At 49.4% G+C, this 18,148-nt stretch overlaps 1 protein-coding gene across 1 annotated transcript in view; it reads left to right on the forward strand.

The window, feature by feature from the left end:
- Positions 1 to 18,148, forward strand: part of LOC308551794 (cAMP-dependent protein kinase catalytic subunit PRKX) — a 45,529-nt gene that overhangs the window by 2,055 nt on the left and 25,326 nt on the right. The window contains exon 2 of the mRNA XM_081126448.1: positions 14,622 to 14,790. Coding sequence (XP_080982574.1) covers positions 14,622 to 14,790 — 169 coding nt within the window. The remainder of the gene's footprint in view (positions 1 to 14,621; positions 14,791 to 18,148) is intronic.

Below are 18,148 nucleotides of genomic sequence, written 5' to 3' on the forward strand. Positions count from 1 at the left end.
TTTTCATCCATCTAACTATATTATCTGTCCATCCATCCATCCATTTATCATCCACCTAAATATATGTATTATTTGTCCGTCCGTCCATCCATCCATCCATTTTTCACCCATCTAAATATATGTATTATTTGTCCATCCATCCATTTTTCATCCATCTAACTATATTATCTGTCCATCCATCCATCCACCCATCCATCCAACTATATCTATTACGCATCCACCATCCATCCACCCATCCATCCATCCATTTATCATCCATCTGAATATATGTATTATCTGTCCATCCATCCATCCATCCATCCATCCATCCACCCATCCATCCATCCAACTATATCTATTAGGCATCCACCATCCATCCATCCACCACCCATACACCTATCTGTCCATCCATTTTTCATCCATCCAACTATATCTATTATCTGTCCATCCATCCATCCATCCATCCATCCATTTTTCATCCATCTGAATATATGTATTATCTGTCCATCCATCCATTTTTCATCCATCTCAATATATGTATTATCTGTCCATCCATCCATCCATTTTTCATCCATCTAACTATATCTATACGTCTATCCATCCATCCATGTAACTATATCATGTGTCCGTCTATCTCCCTCCCTCTCGCCCCATCTTTCCCTCTACGCTGTCTCACTTTCCCTCCCTCCCTCCCTCCCTCCCTCCCTCCCTCCCTCCCTCCCTCCCTCCCTCCCTCGTCTCTCTCTGTCTCTCTTTCTCTGTGTGTCTCTCTCTCTCTGAAGCTCTGCTGGGCTGATTCAAAACCCGGCCGTGTTTTCCGTGGCACCAGAAAGGGAGAGAAACCCAGGCCAGTGCAGCTACACAGAAGGTGGAAACCAAGCAAACAATGGAAAGTTGTGGGAGGACCCGCCGTCCCTTGGCACACACCTCCCCGCCATTGTATTCCTCTTGGGCACGCGCCTGGGTCTGTTGTGAAAGGTGCCGGGGCTGGGAGCCAGGGCAGCGAGCCCGTGCGGGGCAGGTGGGTGGGCCACAGACCTGACCTCGTCTGGCTCCCCGTGGGCGCTGCCAAGTGGGCACAGGGGCCCAGTGACTCATCTTGTCCTTAGAGTAAGACTGTCGCCGCCTCTGGGGACCAACCGGTCCGGGCTGGGCTGGGAAATGAGCTCTTGCGTCCAGTCGTCTTTGCCGCTCTTAACGAACACGATATATTTTTGTTTTTATTTATAATTTATGTATTGAATTTCAAAGAGAGAGGGGAAGAAACTCGGGTGGTGGGGGGGGGAGGAGAGAGAGAGAGAAACATCGATTTGTTGTTCCACTTATTGGCGCATTCATTGTTGATTCCTGTATGTGCCCTGTCTGGGGGCCGAACTGCAACCTTGGGGTGTCAGGAGGCGCTTGCTCATCTGGGATAACTTCCTGTGGGCCTGAAAGGAGAGCCCAGTGGTCCATGTTTCCGATATTGGACAAGCAGGGGACAAGGTCCCGGACTTGTGTGTGTCTACACCCCCTGGAAGCTTCAGGGAGGTTTTCTGCAGCCTTTTACCTCCGCTCATTTCTTGAATATTGGTAAGAGATGAATCTGGGCATGATTAATTTAAGAGACAAAGCTTAAAAAAAAAAATCACAAGCCTTTCCAGTCCATTACCATCCTGTCTCCGAGCCAACATCTCCCCAATCTTAGCTCATCTCATAAGGTGCAGTCGGCAAAAGGCAGGGGCTAGGTCGGGCTCTCCACCTATGGTTAGAACCCAGGCAGGGCCCAGCATGAATGCTCAGCATACGAAGCTTCCAGCTCAGGAAAATAACTTCATTTTTTATTTTTTATTAAATATGGGTTTTTTTTTTAATTTAATTTTTATTTTTTTAAATATATCTTTATTGATTTCAGAGAGAGGAAGGGAGAGGGAGAGAGAGAGACAGAAACATCAATGATGAAAGAGGCATTGATCGAGCCTGAAACCCGGGCATGTGCCCTGACCGGGAATCGAACCCTGATCGCCTGGATCCCAGGTCGACTCTCAACCGCTGAGCCATGCCCGGCCTGGCTAAATATGTTTTTATTGATTTCAGAGAGAGAGAGAGAGATAGAAACATCAATGATGAGAGAGAGGCATCGATCAGCTGCCTCCTGCATGGCCCGTGCTGGATATCGAGCCCAAAACCCCGGGCATGTACCCTGCCCTGGAATTGAACCATGACCTCCTGGTTCCTAGGTCAATGCTCAACCACTGAGCCACGCCGGCCGGGCTCAAGAACATATCTATCACCCCAGGGTAGACCGGTCCCTGTGAGCAGTCATTCCCCATCTCTCTCCCGAACCCGTGACAACCACTAGCCTGCTTTCTGTCTCCAAGGACATCCCGGTTCTGGGTTCCTCTATATTTCCCAGGCACGTCTCCTATCTCACCTCTCCCATCTCTAAGGGGTTCAGGGGACAATGCCGGGAGAAGGTGAGGAGATTCATAGCCAACAGCTCCCTGCTCAAGAGGAAAGGTGAAAAAAAGGGGGGCCGTGGAAAGAAAATACGAGGCGGGAAAGGCCAGGTGAGGCAAACCAAGAGCAGAAGCGAACAGTCAGTGTGAGGGCGACAGCGATGGGCACTCGGGCGGCAGACACATGCACAGAATGCCTGCTGTCCCTGGTTGAACAGAACCCCCACCCCCCCAAAAAATTCATGCTCCCCCAGAACCTCAGAAGGGTCTCTGCAGATGGGATTCGTGAAGGATCTGAGATGAGGTCGTTCTGGGTCAGGGGGGCCCTACACCCAAGGACACAGAGGCAGAGACGGGAGGGAGGCGGCCACCAGCCCAGGACACCTGGAGCCCCAGGAGCTGGAAAAGGCAGGAGGGACCCTCCCCTGGAGCCTCCGAAGGGAACACAGCCCTGGGACCCCTGGATCTCAGCCGTCTGGTCTCCAGGACTGTGGGCCTGGCTAAAGCTGGAGCACAGGCGCCCACTTCTGAGGAGGCCTCTGCAACTCATTGCATGACAAAGGCCTTCTCCAGGGCCGGATGGAGCAGAGCCAAGACCTCGCGTTTCCCCTGCGTCCACTCCTGCAGTGAGGAGAGGCCTCCACACCGTGTCCAGTTCCTCTCGCCCCGCTTTGTAAACCCAGGGTGAGAACCCGCTTCCCAGGTGGCTGGGTCCAAGACCACCACCTTCCGTCCGTCCCTACCTTGGCCTTATGGTCCACTGAGGCTTCTGTAACAAAAATACCATAAATCGAGTGGCTTATAGACAACACAGATTTATTTCTTACAGTTCTAGAGGCTGGAAGTCTGGCTTTGTGGTGCCAGCATGGTCGGGACGTGGCGAGATCTCTCCTCCGCCTTGCAGATGGCTTTGGTCTCACGTGGCTGTGGCCTCACGGGGTGGAAGGCAGAGAGGGGAACCCAGTTTTTTTGTGTATCTCTTATAAAGGCATCAGTCTTAACATGGGGGTTCCACCCTTATGACCCCATTGAATCCTAATTCCCTTCCAAAGATGCCAATCCATTGCGGGGGGGGGGTAGGGCTTCAACATACCAATTTTGGGGGGTCACACATTCAGGCCACAACACTAGGATTGGTCCTCACGTGCTTTCTTGCCTTTCTTCTCTTGAAGTCCTGCCCTAGCGATAGATTTTGATGACCTTGTCACATCCTGGAATGCCCAGGGGAGGTCACCCCTTGCCCTGTGTTCGGGGACGACCCACCATTGCCCGACGTGGGTCGCCCATGGGGACACCATGATAGGGGAGGGTCTCAGACCTGCTTCCTGGAGGTGTCCCTCCACGGCCGAGGACCACCAGGGCGACCACCTTTGTCACCAGACGCGAAGGGAGGAAGCACCGCGTGTCACGGAGCGAGGTTTCGGTTCCGCCCGCCCCTCCCCGAGCTCACGGGAAGCTTCTAACCACAGTGTCCTTTCTGGAAGAGTTCAGAATTCTCAGTACACTGCTTTCTGTCTCGTTGGGAGCCGCACGCTGGGGATTTCTCTGTTATTTTCCCCAAGTTTTGGGGTTTTGTTTTGTTTTTTTTTAATATGTTTTTATTGATTTCAGAGAGAGGAAGGGAGATGCAGACAGATGGAAATATCAATGATGAGAGTCATGGATCGGCTGCCTCCTGCACGCCCCCGGCTGGGGATTGAGCCCGCAACCCGGGCATGTGCCCCGACCGGGAATCGAACCCCGATCTCCTGGATCCTAGGTCAATGCTCAACCACTTCGCCACCCCCACTAGGCCCCCCAAGTTTTTTTTTTTTTCAGACAACCACATGGTCACCCCCTTCAGTGCCATTTAAGCAATGTTCCCCTTTCCCTTCCTCTTTGGAACGCTCCACGCTGTTTCCTGCTGAAAAAAAAAAAAAAACACGCGACAGGTCAACTTTTTTTTTTTTGAGATTGTCAACAGTGTGTGCAGGCGGGGGGGTGGGGGGCGGAGGACAATCGTGTCCCTTTATTTTTCACAAGGATTCGTGAGCAGGGGGTGGCGGGCGTAGACAACATTGCAGTCGTCGCTTCCCCTCCATCTGTTACTGTGTGCCAGCCGGGATGAGAGACGGCGAACTGGGGGTGCAAAATGCCGCTGAGGCTGTTTGCCAGCTGCCTGTCTTTGGGCAGGTGGCATCTCTTCTCTGCAGCCCTCGTGACCAGCAAGAAAATGTAAGAAATGTAGCTAATGCCCTGGCCAGTGTTGCTCAGCGGTTAGAGCGTCGGCCCGGGGTCCCCGAAGGTTCACGGGTTCGATTCCCCATCAAGGGCACATACCTGGGTTGCAGATCTGATCCGTGGCCCCCGTCGGGGTGCATGCAGGAGGGCAACCGACCGATGTGTCTCTCTCCCATCGCGGCTTCTCTCTCCTTCCCTTCTACTCTCTCTAAAAATCAATTGGGGAAAATACCCTTCGTTTAAGGTGAACAAACAAACAAAAAAACTCAGCTAGTGACCGCGCAGGGCTTCTGTGGGCAGACTGGCTAATACCCCTGCTGTGCTTGGCATTGGCGTGGGCGTCGTAAAGGACAGCCTCCCAAACACCACTGTGCATTCACTTATTCACTCACAGGTAGGGTGGCTGGCGTCGCCCTGTCTGGGTGGCACCTCCCCAGGTAGCACCGAAGGCACCTGGGCCTTCGTTGCTTTTCCACGGCTGAGTCATAGGTCCCGGAACGGATGGACCGCGTTTCGGTCTATCCAGATGGTCCATTCATTTCCTTAGGGAAACAAAGTGGGAAGTCTTTGTGCCCTTAAAGAACAGTCATTTATTATCTCCCAGTCCCGGAGGCCGGGAGTCGTCGGAGATGAAGGTGTGGGCAGGGCTGGTTTCTCCCGAGGCCCCCCTCTCCTTGGCCTGCGGACAGATGTCTACGGCCTGTGTCCTCACATGGTCATCCTTCTGTGTGCGTCTGTGTCTCCATCTCTCTCTCTTTGTTTTTGTTTTTTTTATAAAGACACCAGTCCTATTGGATTAGACTCAACCTAGTGACCTCATTTTACCTAAATCACCTCTTAAAAGACCCGTCTCCAATGACAGTGCCCTTCTGTGCTCCTAGAGATTGGGACCTCAACGTGCACATATATATATATTTTTTTTTTGGTGAGGGGACCCAATTCAGGCCGTTATACCCCTGAATGTTTTGGTTTTTTTGTTTGTTTGTTTGTTTGTTTAAATTTATTGATTTCAGAGAGGAAGGGAGAGAGAGAGAAAAAAAAACATCAATGGTGAGAGTCATTGATCGGCTGCCTCCCGCACGCCCCTGACTGGGGATTGAGCCCACAACCCGGGCATGTGCCCTGACCGGGAATCGAACCCGGATTGCCTGGATCCTAGGTCCACGCTCAACCACTGAGCCACGCCCGGCTGGGCCCCATGAATGTTTTAATGCATCTGACGATGCCTCAGAGTCCCCGTAAGGCCGTGGTTCTGCATCTCGCCAGGTAGATTTCATTCATCAGCTTTGAGGGCAGGAGGTAGGACCCTTTTTTTTTTTTTAACCACAAAGACGGTCGTAGTTTGAAGACATGCCCCCTGCTTGGTTCCCCTCGTCAGCTCTACCTGCCTTTCCCTGCATCGCCACCCACTGTGCTTCTTTATTGCTTATTGCATTTTCTTAATTTTTGTTGAATTTATTGGCGTGAACGTTGGTGAATAAAATTATAGGTTTCAGGGGTACAGTTCCATAATGCATCCTCTATATTGTATTGTGTGCTCACCACCCCAGGTCTCCTTCCGTCACCACCATCACCACCACCAGTACTTTCTGGACATAGCTCAGCCTTGTCTCATTTCCAAGGGTGGGCGGTGGTGTTATTTGCATGGACTCGGGGCTCACTCTGCTCAGTAGCCCTGTCTTGAGTGTGCTGGGAGCATTCATCCCTCCCCTGCACGGGTCACCTCCTTGTTCCGGTCTCTGGGGCGTAGGGCATGGTGACACCCCAGAGGACGCCCACGGCAAGGTCACCTTCCCTTGGTCTCCTCTTGTGATCTCCCTCCTGGTCTTTCGCACTGTTTTTACCTCCTTCTGTAACAAATTTCCCCCAAACTCGACGTCTTAAAACAACAGGCATTTATATACCTCCCAGTTCTGCAGCTTTCGGGCGTGTAAATGGGTCTTAGAGGGTAAACATCAAGGTGTCAGCAAGGCTGGTTCCCTCGGGAGCCTTGTCTTTCTCAGCTTCTAGAAGCTCCCGTGTTCCCTCTTTCATTTTCTAGAAGTGTTGGGTCAAATCCTTGTCATGCTTCCGTCTCTCTGGTTTCTCTATCCGGCCTCTCTCCTCTGCTAATAAGGACTGTTCCACCCCAGCTGGTGTGGCCCGAAGGCCGAGGGGTCCTGGGGTTCGATTCCGGCTGACAGCATGGACCTCAGTGGCAGGTTTGATCCCCGGGCCTGGTCGGCGAGAGCGGGAGGCAACCCATCGATGCGTCTCTATCACGTCCATGTTTCTCTCTGTCTCCCTTCCCCTGCTGTGTCTGCAAAGCAATGGAAAAAATATCCTTGATTAAAATAATAATAATAAAGGATTAGAAGAAGAAGAATAATTTGTGATTTCATTGGTCTCACCAAGATAACCCAGAAGAATCTCCCCATTGAAGGACAACCGATTAGCATCTATGATTAGTACCCAAAAACTCAATATATGCTTTGCCACATAAACTGATATACTCACAGGTTGTGGGGATTCGGGGGGGGGGGGGCAAGGAGAGTGTGCCGCCCCCGGGGGACAGCTCCTTGCAGAACTGGGGTCATCCTTGGCCACCTTCAGTGACTTACTTCCACAAAGGGATCAACCCACAGTAACAGTCAAAAGCTCCTCCAAGGCCCGGCCAGGGTGGCTCAGTAGTTGAGCGTTGACCTGTGAACCCAGGTTCGATTCCCGGTTCAGGGCACGTGATCCCCAGTAAAGGGCCGTGCAGGAGCCAACCTATCAGTGATTCTTTCTCACCATTGATGTTTCTCTCTCCCTCCCTCCCTGTCTGTAAAATCAACAAAAACTTTAAAAAAAAAGACACCTCTTCCACGCATACCTACGGGGAGAAACACTTCATTCCGATTAGGAACAAATGCGACCGTAGGTTTTTGTGTAGGCAGGTGGGTGCCGGTGCTGGGCAAGGGATTAATTGAGTTAATTGAGGCTCTCAGATCTCGGTCTTCTCCCACCTGGCTGGAGCTGCGCACAAGGAATAATTATCACCTCTCTGGGTCCCTCCCTCCCCGCCACCCGCGCTGGGCCAGGAGAACCAGTTCTAAGCCACAGGATTGTCAGGAGATGAGCTGGCAGAGCCTTACCTGGAGGGGGGCAGGGAGTCTGGCCCTCGAGTCCCGGAAGCAAAGCTAGTTTCTACCTGGAGGCCTGAGATAAAGGTGCGGAATGTCGCAAGCAGTGTTGAGCATATGGGTTAATTAACTGATACCACGGGTTCTTTTACATATACATATATATATTTATACATATATATTCACCAAAAAAAAAATGTATACACACTTTTTTCTGATAGTTCAAAGGATGTTCCTTTCTTTTCAGATTTAACCCATTAGAATTCATAATTGTTCAAAGTGTGTATACATTTTTGGGGGGGACACCCTGTGTATATAAACTGGGCAGATTGTTTTTTTCTGAGTTGCAATGTGGAAAAAAAAACATAAATAAAACCAGCTCTATAATGCTTCTAAGAAGCTCCTAATTCCAGCAGTGTTTCCCCTCCTCCATTGCACAGGTGGGATGGCCGATTCCAGGCTGGCTTGGGTGTGTAGGGTAGGATGCTACCTGTTTGTTTTACTATTAGGGCATTCATGGGGAAGTGCAGTTGGTATTTGGATTATGTTTGTTTCCTTTATTTTATTTATTTTATTTTAATTTAATTTAATTTTTTAATATTTTGATTTTATTATTTTATTTAATTTTATTAACTTAATTTTATTATTTTTTATTTTATTTTTATTTATTATTTTATTTTATTTTTATTATTTTATATTTTATTATTTTATTTTTAATTTTATTATTTTATATTATATTTTATTTTATTTTTAATTTTATTATTTTATTTTATATTTTATTTTATTATTTTATTTTATTTTTAATTTTATTATTTTATTTTTTATTTTATATTTTATTTTATTATTTTTTATTTCATTTCATTTCATTTTAATTTATTATGTTATTGTCAATCCTCACTGGAAGGTATTTTCTCCATTGATTTTCAGAGAGAGTGGAAGGGGAGAGAGAGAGAGAGAGAGAAACATCGATGTGAGAGACACACATGGATTGGTTGCCTCTCACACGCTCCCCAGACAGGCGGAGGGATCGAACCTGCAACCCAGGTGCGTGCCCTTGACGGGGAATCAAATCCTCCTGCACCGCTGCAGTGCCTGGGGTGTCAGGACACAAAGCAGAGGGAGACTTTCCAGGTGGGAGGCTGCTCCCACGTCTGTGAGTCAACCTGGTCCTCACCTGGGAGTTTCCCATAGGACACCTCCAGGCGGTTTTCCAGCCTTTCATCTCCTGCCAGGTGCTCCTGTGACCTCTCCAAGACCCCCTGGGGTGTCCCCGCCCCACTGAGCCCGAAAGGACTGTCGAGGCTAAACCTGGGGCCTCCCGGGGCTGCACCCTGTGGTTAATCCCAGGTTTGAAAGAATGACTCACCTTTCAGACCGTCTTTCCTGCTCGCCTCGGTCCCCCGACTTAACCCACTGGGAGATTTATACGGGTTTTTCCAATAGCTACCTGGAAAAGGTGATTGCATCCTGCAGTTCTTAGGAGAACACACCAGTTCCTACAGGCAATTGCAGCCCATGCTACTTTCAAAAATAAAGATACATGTTTTTAAAAAAGCAAAACAGCCCAGCCCGGCGTGGCTCAGCGGTTGAGCATTGATCTATGATCCAGGAGGTCACGGGTTCGATTTCCAGTCAAGGCACAAGCCCGGGTTGGGGGCTCAATCCCCAGTAGGGGGTGTGCAGGAGGCAGCTGATCCATGACTCTCTCCCATCGCTGATGTTTGTCTCTCTCTTCCTCTCTCTGAAATCAATAAAAAAAAAAAATTTTTTTTAAAAAAGGGGAAACATAAAAATTTTAAAAACACAGACACTCTCACTCTGAGTCCTATTTTCAGAAAAATTTGAGAAGATCCTGTTTTTATAACAAAAACAGGATGTTATAATGCGAAACAGAACTTTCAATAGAAGTGCTAAAAATATATATATTTTTTAATTAAAAAAGACAATGCTAAAAAAAAAAAATCCAAATGTTGATTGTATCCATGCTGGCGACTTCCGTTACCATCTTGGAGCTGTTTGGTCTCAAGTGCAGAGCTCGAATCTAGACCTTTCTCTCGGGCACTGGAGAAAGTGTCGTCTGCACCGCAGTGCCTATTGGGGGGTCCGTGTCTCCCTTGGCGTTCAGTAGGTCTTTTGTGGGGTGCTTCCCGTGACTGTCGTAATGAAACACTACAAATCTGGTGGATTACAACTGAAATCCATTCTCTCTCCATCCTGGAGACCAGACATCTGAGATCCAGGGGTCCCAGGGCCAAGCTCCCTCCAGAGGCTCCAGGGGAGGGTCCTTCCTGCCTCTTCCAGCTCCTGGGGCTCCAGGCGTCCCCGGGCTGGTGGCCGCCTCCCTCCCGTCTCTGCCTCCGTCTCCCTGAGGCTCCTCCTCTGTGTCTGGGTCTCCGCTTCTGCCTCTTACAAGGACCCTGCCCTTGGATGTCGGGCCACCTTGACCCAGGACGACCTCATCTCAGGGCCTTCCCTTAGTCACATCTGCAAAGGCCCTGTTTCCAACTAAGGTGCTATTCGCAGGTATCAGGCATTAGAACTTGGACGTACCTTTTGGGGGTCAGGGGGGCGTAATTCCAGCTGCCACATCCCTTGCCCTCAACATCTCCACAGGGTTCGCCGTGGAACTTGTCATCTTCTGCAAACAGAGTAACTCAGGAGACCTCTGCTCACCTGCCAGGTGACCTATCTACCTGGTTGCTGCTCAGACACCTAGTCCCTGCCCTGAGGCCTCTCCACCCGCCCGCCCGATCCAGTCTGACCCCTAACCACCTCTTGGCTGTACCCCTCCCGACAGTCCCAGCTCATCGCCCCTCGGTCTCGGGCATCCGTCTTGTTTGCACCGCACCCTCCGCAGCGCTCTTGCTGCCCTTCCCCCGGGTGCTGCTTCTCCGATAAATATTTACAACAACAACGCCGTACACAACGGACATCCACCCAGGCACTTCCTGGCGCCCTCGGCTCAGAGAACTCACTCCAAGGGCCTTCCGATCCCTTCCTCCTCTTGACGTGTTTGCTCCAACCTCACAAATCTCGGTTCCCTCTGTGGCCCTCGACTGACGCGTCCTTCATTTCCTCCCATGTCGTCTACAAGTGAGCCTTTTGTCCTTCACTCTGGGCCACCCCCCGATGTTGTATCTGAAACTTGATTTCCTCCAAAGTGGGGGTCTCTCCCAACCCTGAGACCGAGGTAGGTCCCATCCTTACTGGCCTCAACCCACCTGTCTTCTAAAGTCATCGAGATGAAAGACGCTCATTGAAAACCCAACTGAGGTCATCAGAGTTATTCTAGCTGTGATCATTAATGGTTTTTCTTTCTTTCTTTTTTATTGAACATATTGGGGTGACATTGCTTCAAATGATACAGGTTTCAGGTGTACAGTTCTAGGATACGTCACCTGTACGTTGCATTGTGTGTCCATCCCCCCAAGTCAAGTCTTCTTCCGTCACCATTTACCCCCCCCATGTTGATGAGTAGCGTTTACTGTCTGTAACTAAAACTAAGAAAATCGGGGACCGGCCTTGTGTGCATCATGGGTATTTCAGACTCATTTATAGCTCCCCACACCTAGTAATACATCACTTGACTTTTTTAGGGAGATACCTAAAAAAAAACATAGTTAATATAATGAAGCAAGGTATGGACTATGATTTTTTTTTTTAAAGACAGTGCTGTTGTACATAGGGTGTCCCCCCAAAAATGTAGATGCACTTTCAATGATTATATAAAGTCAGTGTTTATTAACATAAAGCTCATCTTCAACATGTAAAAGAATCTACAGAAACAAATCATTTTTTCGGTCAAGGCCTGTTTTCAAACGGACGACCCTTCTGGTCCAGGCCTGCTGGAATCGCAAACATCGAGAATCACTTCAAGTGCGGTATTGGTGCGCCCTCAGTGGGTCGACGGTTGCTGGATTTGTACCGTAAACTCTATTTCTTACGAACCCCCATAAAAAAAAGTCTAGGGGCCCTTTAGGATAATTTTTTTTTTGTCTAAAGCTTAGTCTGGCTTCACCCATTATTTCAAATCCGTTAAACCTGAAAAGGAGTGAACATTACATGACTGATCAGCTGTTAAAGCGTGTGTACATGTTTTGGGGACCCCTTGAATTCATGACGGGGACCTCATAAATCGTGTGTTGTCAGAGATGGAGCTTGCTAAATATTTCTCAGTTGGCAGTTGACTTAAAATGAGTTGAGCCCGGCCGGGCATGGCTCAGCGGTTGAGCGTCGACCTAGGATCCAGGCGATCGGGGTTCGATTCTGGGTCAGGGCACATGCCCGGGTTGTGGGCTCGATCAATGACTCTCTCATCATTGATGTTTCTCTCTCTCTCCCTCTCCTTTCCTTTCTCTGAAATCAATAAAGATATATTAAAAAAAAAAAAAAAAGAGTTGAGCATGAGCTGGTCGGTAGAAACTCTAACTCTGTCCACCATGGTAGCCACTAGCCACGTGAAATGCAACACGAAGGCCGTGGCCACAGTTTCCATCCTCAGTGGCCACTGGTGAGCCTGTGGTTCTTGGGTGGGACGGCCCAGGTGTCGCTGTTTGTGTGCTCGCAGGAAGTCCGATTGGACGATGCTCGCTCTCAGGTGGCGGTTCTCAGCTGTGGGCGATTCTGCTCCCACCAGACGCCGGGCCGTGTCTGGGTGGTGGTGGTTGTGGTTGTTAGAATTGCGATATCGGGGCGTGCTACCGGCACCTGGTGGGTGGGGACCAGGGAGGCTGCTCAACACCCTAACAGTGCCCAGGACGCCCCATATCAGAGAGTCACCTGGCACCAGATGTCAACGATAGTGAGGTTGAGAAAACACTGCCTTGGCATGCGAGACTGTCTATCTACATACCTATCAAATGCTTTTATTGATTTCAGAGAGGAAGGGAGAGCGAGAGAGAGAAACATCAATGATGAGAGTCATTGATCGGCTGCCTCCTGCTCGCCCCCTGCTGGGGATCGAGCCCACAGCATGCCCATGTGCCCTGACCGGGATTCGAACCAGTGACCCGGTTCATAGATTGATGCTCAACCACTGAGCCACCCAGGCCGGGCCTTCGTTCTTATTGGTGAAACCGCACCCCAGTGCCATTCAGAGCTGCAGACATCCGCCAACGCGAGCACCAGGAATCCCAGGCATTTCCCTCGCAGAACACGGGGTTGGGGTTCTGCGTGCAGCGAGATTTCCTGTGTTTCTTGTTTGCCTTTGCGACTGTTTGGGGCTCTGACAGGAGACAGGGCAACTTAGTCAACAACCTGCCAAAATAAACGGTCGTGCTTCTAAAATATCTGTTCCGTTCTTACCCTTTAAAACAGGACAGTGGAAATCGGATATTGCTGGAGTCCACGCAGTTTTCAGAGGGTTACGTGCGCGTGTGTGTGTTTTGTTTTTTAAGCTGTCTAGACGAGGGAACTCACAGAACGAACCCCCTTCCCCCTGGTGCTGAGCTGAATTGCATTCCGTTTACTCAGCTGATCTTTGAATAAATAGTCCACGTTTTTAAAAGAATCTTCCTAACATCATCCAAACCACACTTTGTTGGGGTTTTTTTTAGTTACATTTTGGTTATTGACATACAATATTCCTACCATACAACTGAGCCTTTTAACGGGTCCATTTCTGTGGTTTTAAGTTTAATCAGAGAATTACCACGCCTTCTTTTAAAATACCTTTTTATTTTTATTTTTTTACCTATATCTTTATTGGTTTCAGAGAGAGGAAGGGAGAGGGAGAGAGAGAGAGAAACTTCAATGATGGGAGAGTCATGGATCAGCCGCCTCCTGCATGGGGATGGAACCCTGACCTCCTGGTTGACAGGCTGACGCTTAACCACTCAGCCACGCCGGCCGGGCCGTGTATCGACAGTTTAAAAAATCAAGTCGTTAGGGAGAACTTTAGACATTTATTATTTTATACGTTGTAGTTTATAACCTTTCGTGGTCTTACTTTGAGGGCAGACAGGCCCTAAGAAAAGAAATGAGTTTTACGATGATAAACTTACACGTGATGATAGAGTAATTATTCAGCAATAATTATGTAATGTATCAATCTCATTTTTAATTATATATATATATATTTTGTTCACCCCAGTGACCAGACATTATACAACTTAATATCCTAATAAATCCCGCACCCATCCAGCACCCTGCTGAGTTGTTAGAATATTATTGACTGTGCTGTACTTCACATCCCCATGACTATTTTATAACTACTCATCTGTCCACCTCAATTCCCTCCCTTTTCTACCCCTAACCCTGCTAACTTTTATTATTATGCACAGTAAACATCTCCAAAGTTTACAAATAAAAAAAAATTAAGACTATTATATAGTGAAATTTATCTGTTTTTGTCTCCCATCTGCTCTCCATCCCTCAATAAGTCCAGTTAACATCCGCCGCCCCACCTATTGACACAGTTTTTTTTTTCCTTCCCCCGTGATGAGAGCTTTTAAGATCCCCTCTCTCGCCGTGGTCAGTTTTGCTCAGTGGTTGGAGCGTCTGCTGGTGGACTGAAGAGTCTTGGATTCAATTGTGGGTCAAGGGCATGTACCTGGGTTGCAGGCTTGAATTCCCTGCTCCAGTCGGTCGCGTGGGGGAGGGGACCAATCAATGTGTCTCTCTCTCTCTCTGTCCTGCCCTCCCTCCCTTCCACTTTCTCTAACAATCAATGGAAAAAATATCCTTAGGTGAGGATTTGCCCTCTAGGTCCATCCATGTTGCTGCGAATGTCAGGGTCCCCTTCCTTTTTGATGACCGAGTAGTAGTCCAGTGTGCGTCTTACTGGGGACACGCTCTCTGGGCGCCCTGGGCAGTCTCGAGTGGCGGGCCCCATGGTCCAACACAGGTCGCCAACACGGCCTCGTTTCTTGTCCCCCTGCAGGAACTGGGACCTTCGGCCGCGTGCAGCTCGTCAGGCAGAAGACAGGCCAGCAGTTCTTTGCTCTGAAGGTCATGAGCATTCCTGACGTGATTCGTCTAAAGCAAGAGCAGCACGTCCACAACGAGAAGTCGGTCCTGAAGGAAGTCAGCCACCCGTTCCTGGTTAAATTGTGAGTCCCCACCCAGGGTCTATCCCCAGCTCCTGGTTGTGTTCTTAAGAACGAGCCAAAGTGCTCATTAAGGGCTCATGAAAGAACACGTTTGGTTCAGGGAGTGAGCCGTTTCCCAAGGCTGGAGCAGCCAACGGAGAGATAATTTTAGAAGAGCTGAGTCATTGTCCAGGGAGCAGAAGCTTAATCACAAAGTCAAAATGTCTGGGGAGAGAAGCGTACTGTCTGCCCGGAAGTGAAGATCCCTCTTTGCACTTTCTGATTTAATTTTATTTAAAATTAAATAAAATTAGCCCGGCTGGGTGTGGCTCAGCGGTTGAGCATTTACCTAGGATCCAGGTGATCAGGGTTTGATTCCTGGTCAGGGCACATGCCCGGGTTGCAGGCTCGATCAATGACTCTCTCATCGTTGATGTTTCTGTCTCTCCCTCTCCTTTCCTCTCTCTGAAATCAATAAAGATATATTTTAAAAATAAATAAATAAATAAAATTAAAGTAAATAAAATTAAATGGTCTCCACCCACTTGATGCCAGTAACAGACCCTCCACAATGGGGACAATTAAAAATGTCTCTAGGCATTGTCAGAAATTTCCCCAAAGGTGAAATTGTCCTGGATTGGGGACCACTGCCACGGATGGATGGATGGATGGATGGATGGATGGATGGAAAGATGGATGAATGGAGGGATGGATGGATGGATAGATATGGATGGATGGATGATGGATGGATGGGTGGATGGGTGGGTAGATGGATGGATGGGTAGATGGATGAGGGATGGATGATGGATGGGTGGGTAGGTGGGTAGATAGGTGGATGGATGGATGGATGGATGATGGATGGGTGGATGGATGGGTGGATGGGTGGGTAGATGGATGGATGGGTAGATGGATGATGGATGGATGGATGGATGGATGGATGGATGGATGGATGGATAGGTGGATGGATGGAAGGATGGATGGATGGATGGATGGATGGGTAGATGGATAGATAGGTGGATGGATGGATGCATGGATGGATGGATGGATGGGTGGGGGGGTGGATAGATGAATGGATGGATACATGGATACATGGATGGATGGATGGATAGGTAGATGACTGATAGATGATATACATGGATAGATGTATGGTTACAATGGATCCAGGTTGGAAAAGAGGAAGCACATTCCAGGGCCTCAGATTGCTCGGGAAACTGAGGCCAAGAAAATAGGGTGCCCGGGCACTCTCTCCTTATCTACCTTCAGGGGCAGAAGTCTAACTGTTGCTACATCCAGGGAAATAAAGGCAGACTTTTAAGTTAGGCAGCTGACTTCATTGAATGAAAATGCCTTGGGGTAGGCGCCCTCACCGAGCACTTTGCAAACAAACACAATGAATGATGGACTTGAAAGGTAGAAAGTGATTCTTTGAGATAGAAAAGAGCCTCTGAGCTGAAGTCAGCCCTAGGGGCAGAGGGCTGGGGTGAGAAACCTCTGATGCATTCGTTGTCGTTGCAAACGGCTGTGCTTAGAGTCACAGGTTAATATGCATGCGTGAATGCGTTCTATTTTATTTTTTTAAATATGTTTGTATTGATTTTAGAGAGAGAGGAAGGGAGAGGGAGAGAGAGAGAGAGAAATATCAATGATGAGAGAGTCATGGATCAGCTCTTTTACGCCCCCGACTGGGGATCCAGCCTGCAACCCGGGCATGTGCCCTGACCAGGAATCGAACCCTGACCTCCTGGTGCACCAGATGATGCTTAACCACTGAGCCACGCCGGCCAGGCCAGTGTGTTGTCTTTTATTTTTATTTTTATTTTCTTTCCTGGGGGGTTGGGCGGTGGAAGGGGAACAGAAAGGGCAAGGCCCAGGCATGCTCCCAGGAGGGAGAGTGTCCTGTCTTTTATTTTCAATTTTTTTCTTCTTAAAACAGCACCCTTTGACGCAGAAAAGTTTATTGCTTCTGTGAGGGCTGTTATTTCTCTCGACAGACGTACCTGTCTATTTATTTGCCTGCACTCTACTCTCCTGACCATGGCACCTGCTAACTTCTCTGTGGTGTTCTTTGGAGTTTATCTGTAGGGTCCTTGCAAGCTAGCTCCCCAGAAAGCCGTGTTTTCTGTTTCACGTTATTTCACTGGCGTGGCCCATCCTGTGGAGAGGGCAAGACCCTCCAGGAGACGGTGCCCCGAGCCTCTTTCTCTGAGCTTTTAGCCTGACCGGGGTTAACTTCATCCGTCGTTGGCAGCGGGGGAACAGCACCAGGTGTTAGACCCGTGGGCTCGGCAACCTCGGTACTTGAGTTGTGGCTGGGAAAGAATTCAGAGCCAAGCCTCAAACTGCAAGAGGACATTTCTGTATAAAATCACAGAGGTGGGAGAAGTAATTGGTCGAAGACGTGGGCTCAGGGAACTAGTTATAGAGACAACGGAAGGGCCCTGAGGGCTTAGGAGAGAGGAGGTGATGCACCTGGGTGGGCGATGCACCTGGGTCCGGGAGAGGTAAGGAAAGACCCGGGTTTGCTTCGGGGAGCGAGAGGCGGCTGGGTCCTCCGTCCTAAGGGTTTTAAGGGTGGAGATTTTAGGGGAGGTCCCAGAGGAAGGTCTCGGGAGAATATTCAGCAGCTTTCCAGGTGTGTCCTTTCAGGGTCACTGTCTCCACTGATGGATGGGTCGGCCCCAGGGCCGGGTGTCATAACCGGATGCACCTGGTCCTGAGGTCAGCCCTGGGGGTCACTTATTTGGTTTTGCTGCTTTCCTGGGCCTGGAGCTGAAACACAACGGAGGCCTAGATGTTATCTCCAGGGAGGAGAGGTAGGGATGGGGCGGGTGGGGGGTCCAAACCGCATGACCAGCGATGTGCTAGGGGAGGAAAGGCCACCCTGGGGGCGAGGTCCCACCCTACAGTCGTCCTTTGCTAGGCACCTGGCGACCTTCGGTACCTGGCCCATGGTCCTTGCTCTGCTAACTGTCTAACGGCCTGTGTGTCTAACTGCCAACCGCACTACGTGTCCCCAATTTCGCCCTTGGCTCCAAATCCCCCGTCTCTTTTTCCCGCGTCTCCTCTCCTTGAAAACATTCTTCGCCCGTCAACCCCGGCCTTCCTGTCTCCAAGGTTTCACAGATCCGCCCGGGACTCTGCTCTTCCCCCGCCCTCGATTCCTCACGGCTGCCTTTTCTCCCATTAACGGAGCTCATCAGCGCCGTTGAAAGAAGGAGCCCTCGAGCCCGGCTCTCCCGGGCGGTCTCTCTCCCCGTAATGGCTTAGAAATCTCTCTCACTTTGGACTCCTTAATGCCCACCTTCAGCCGGCAGGTGACGGCAGGCGGTCCATTAGCGCGGCCTGGGCATCTTCAGTCCCGATAACGTCATTCCATTGA

This window comes from Miniopterus schreibersii (genome assembly GCF_964146895.1).
Source record: "Miniopterus schreibersii genome assembly, chromosome: X".
Taxonomy (NCBI): Eukaryota; Metazoa; Chordata; class Mammalia; order Chiroptera; family Miniopteridae; genus Miniopterus; species Miniopterus schreibersii.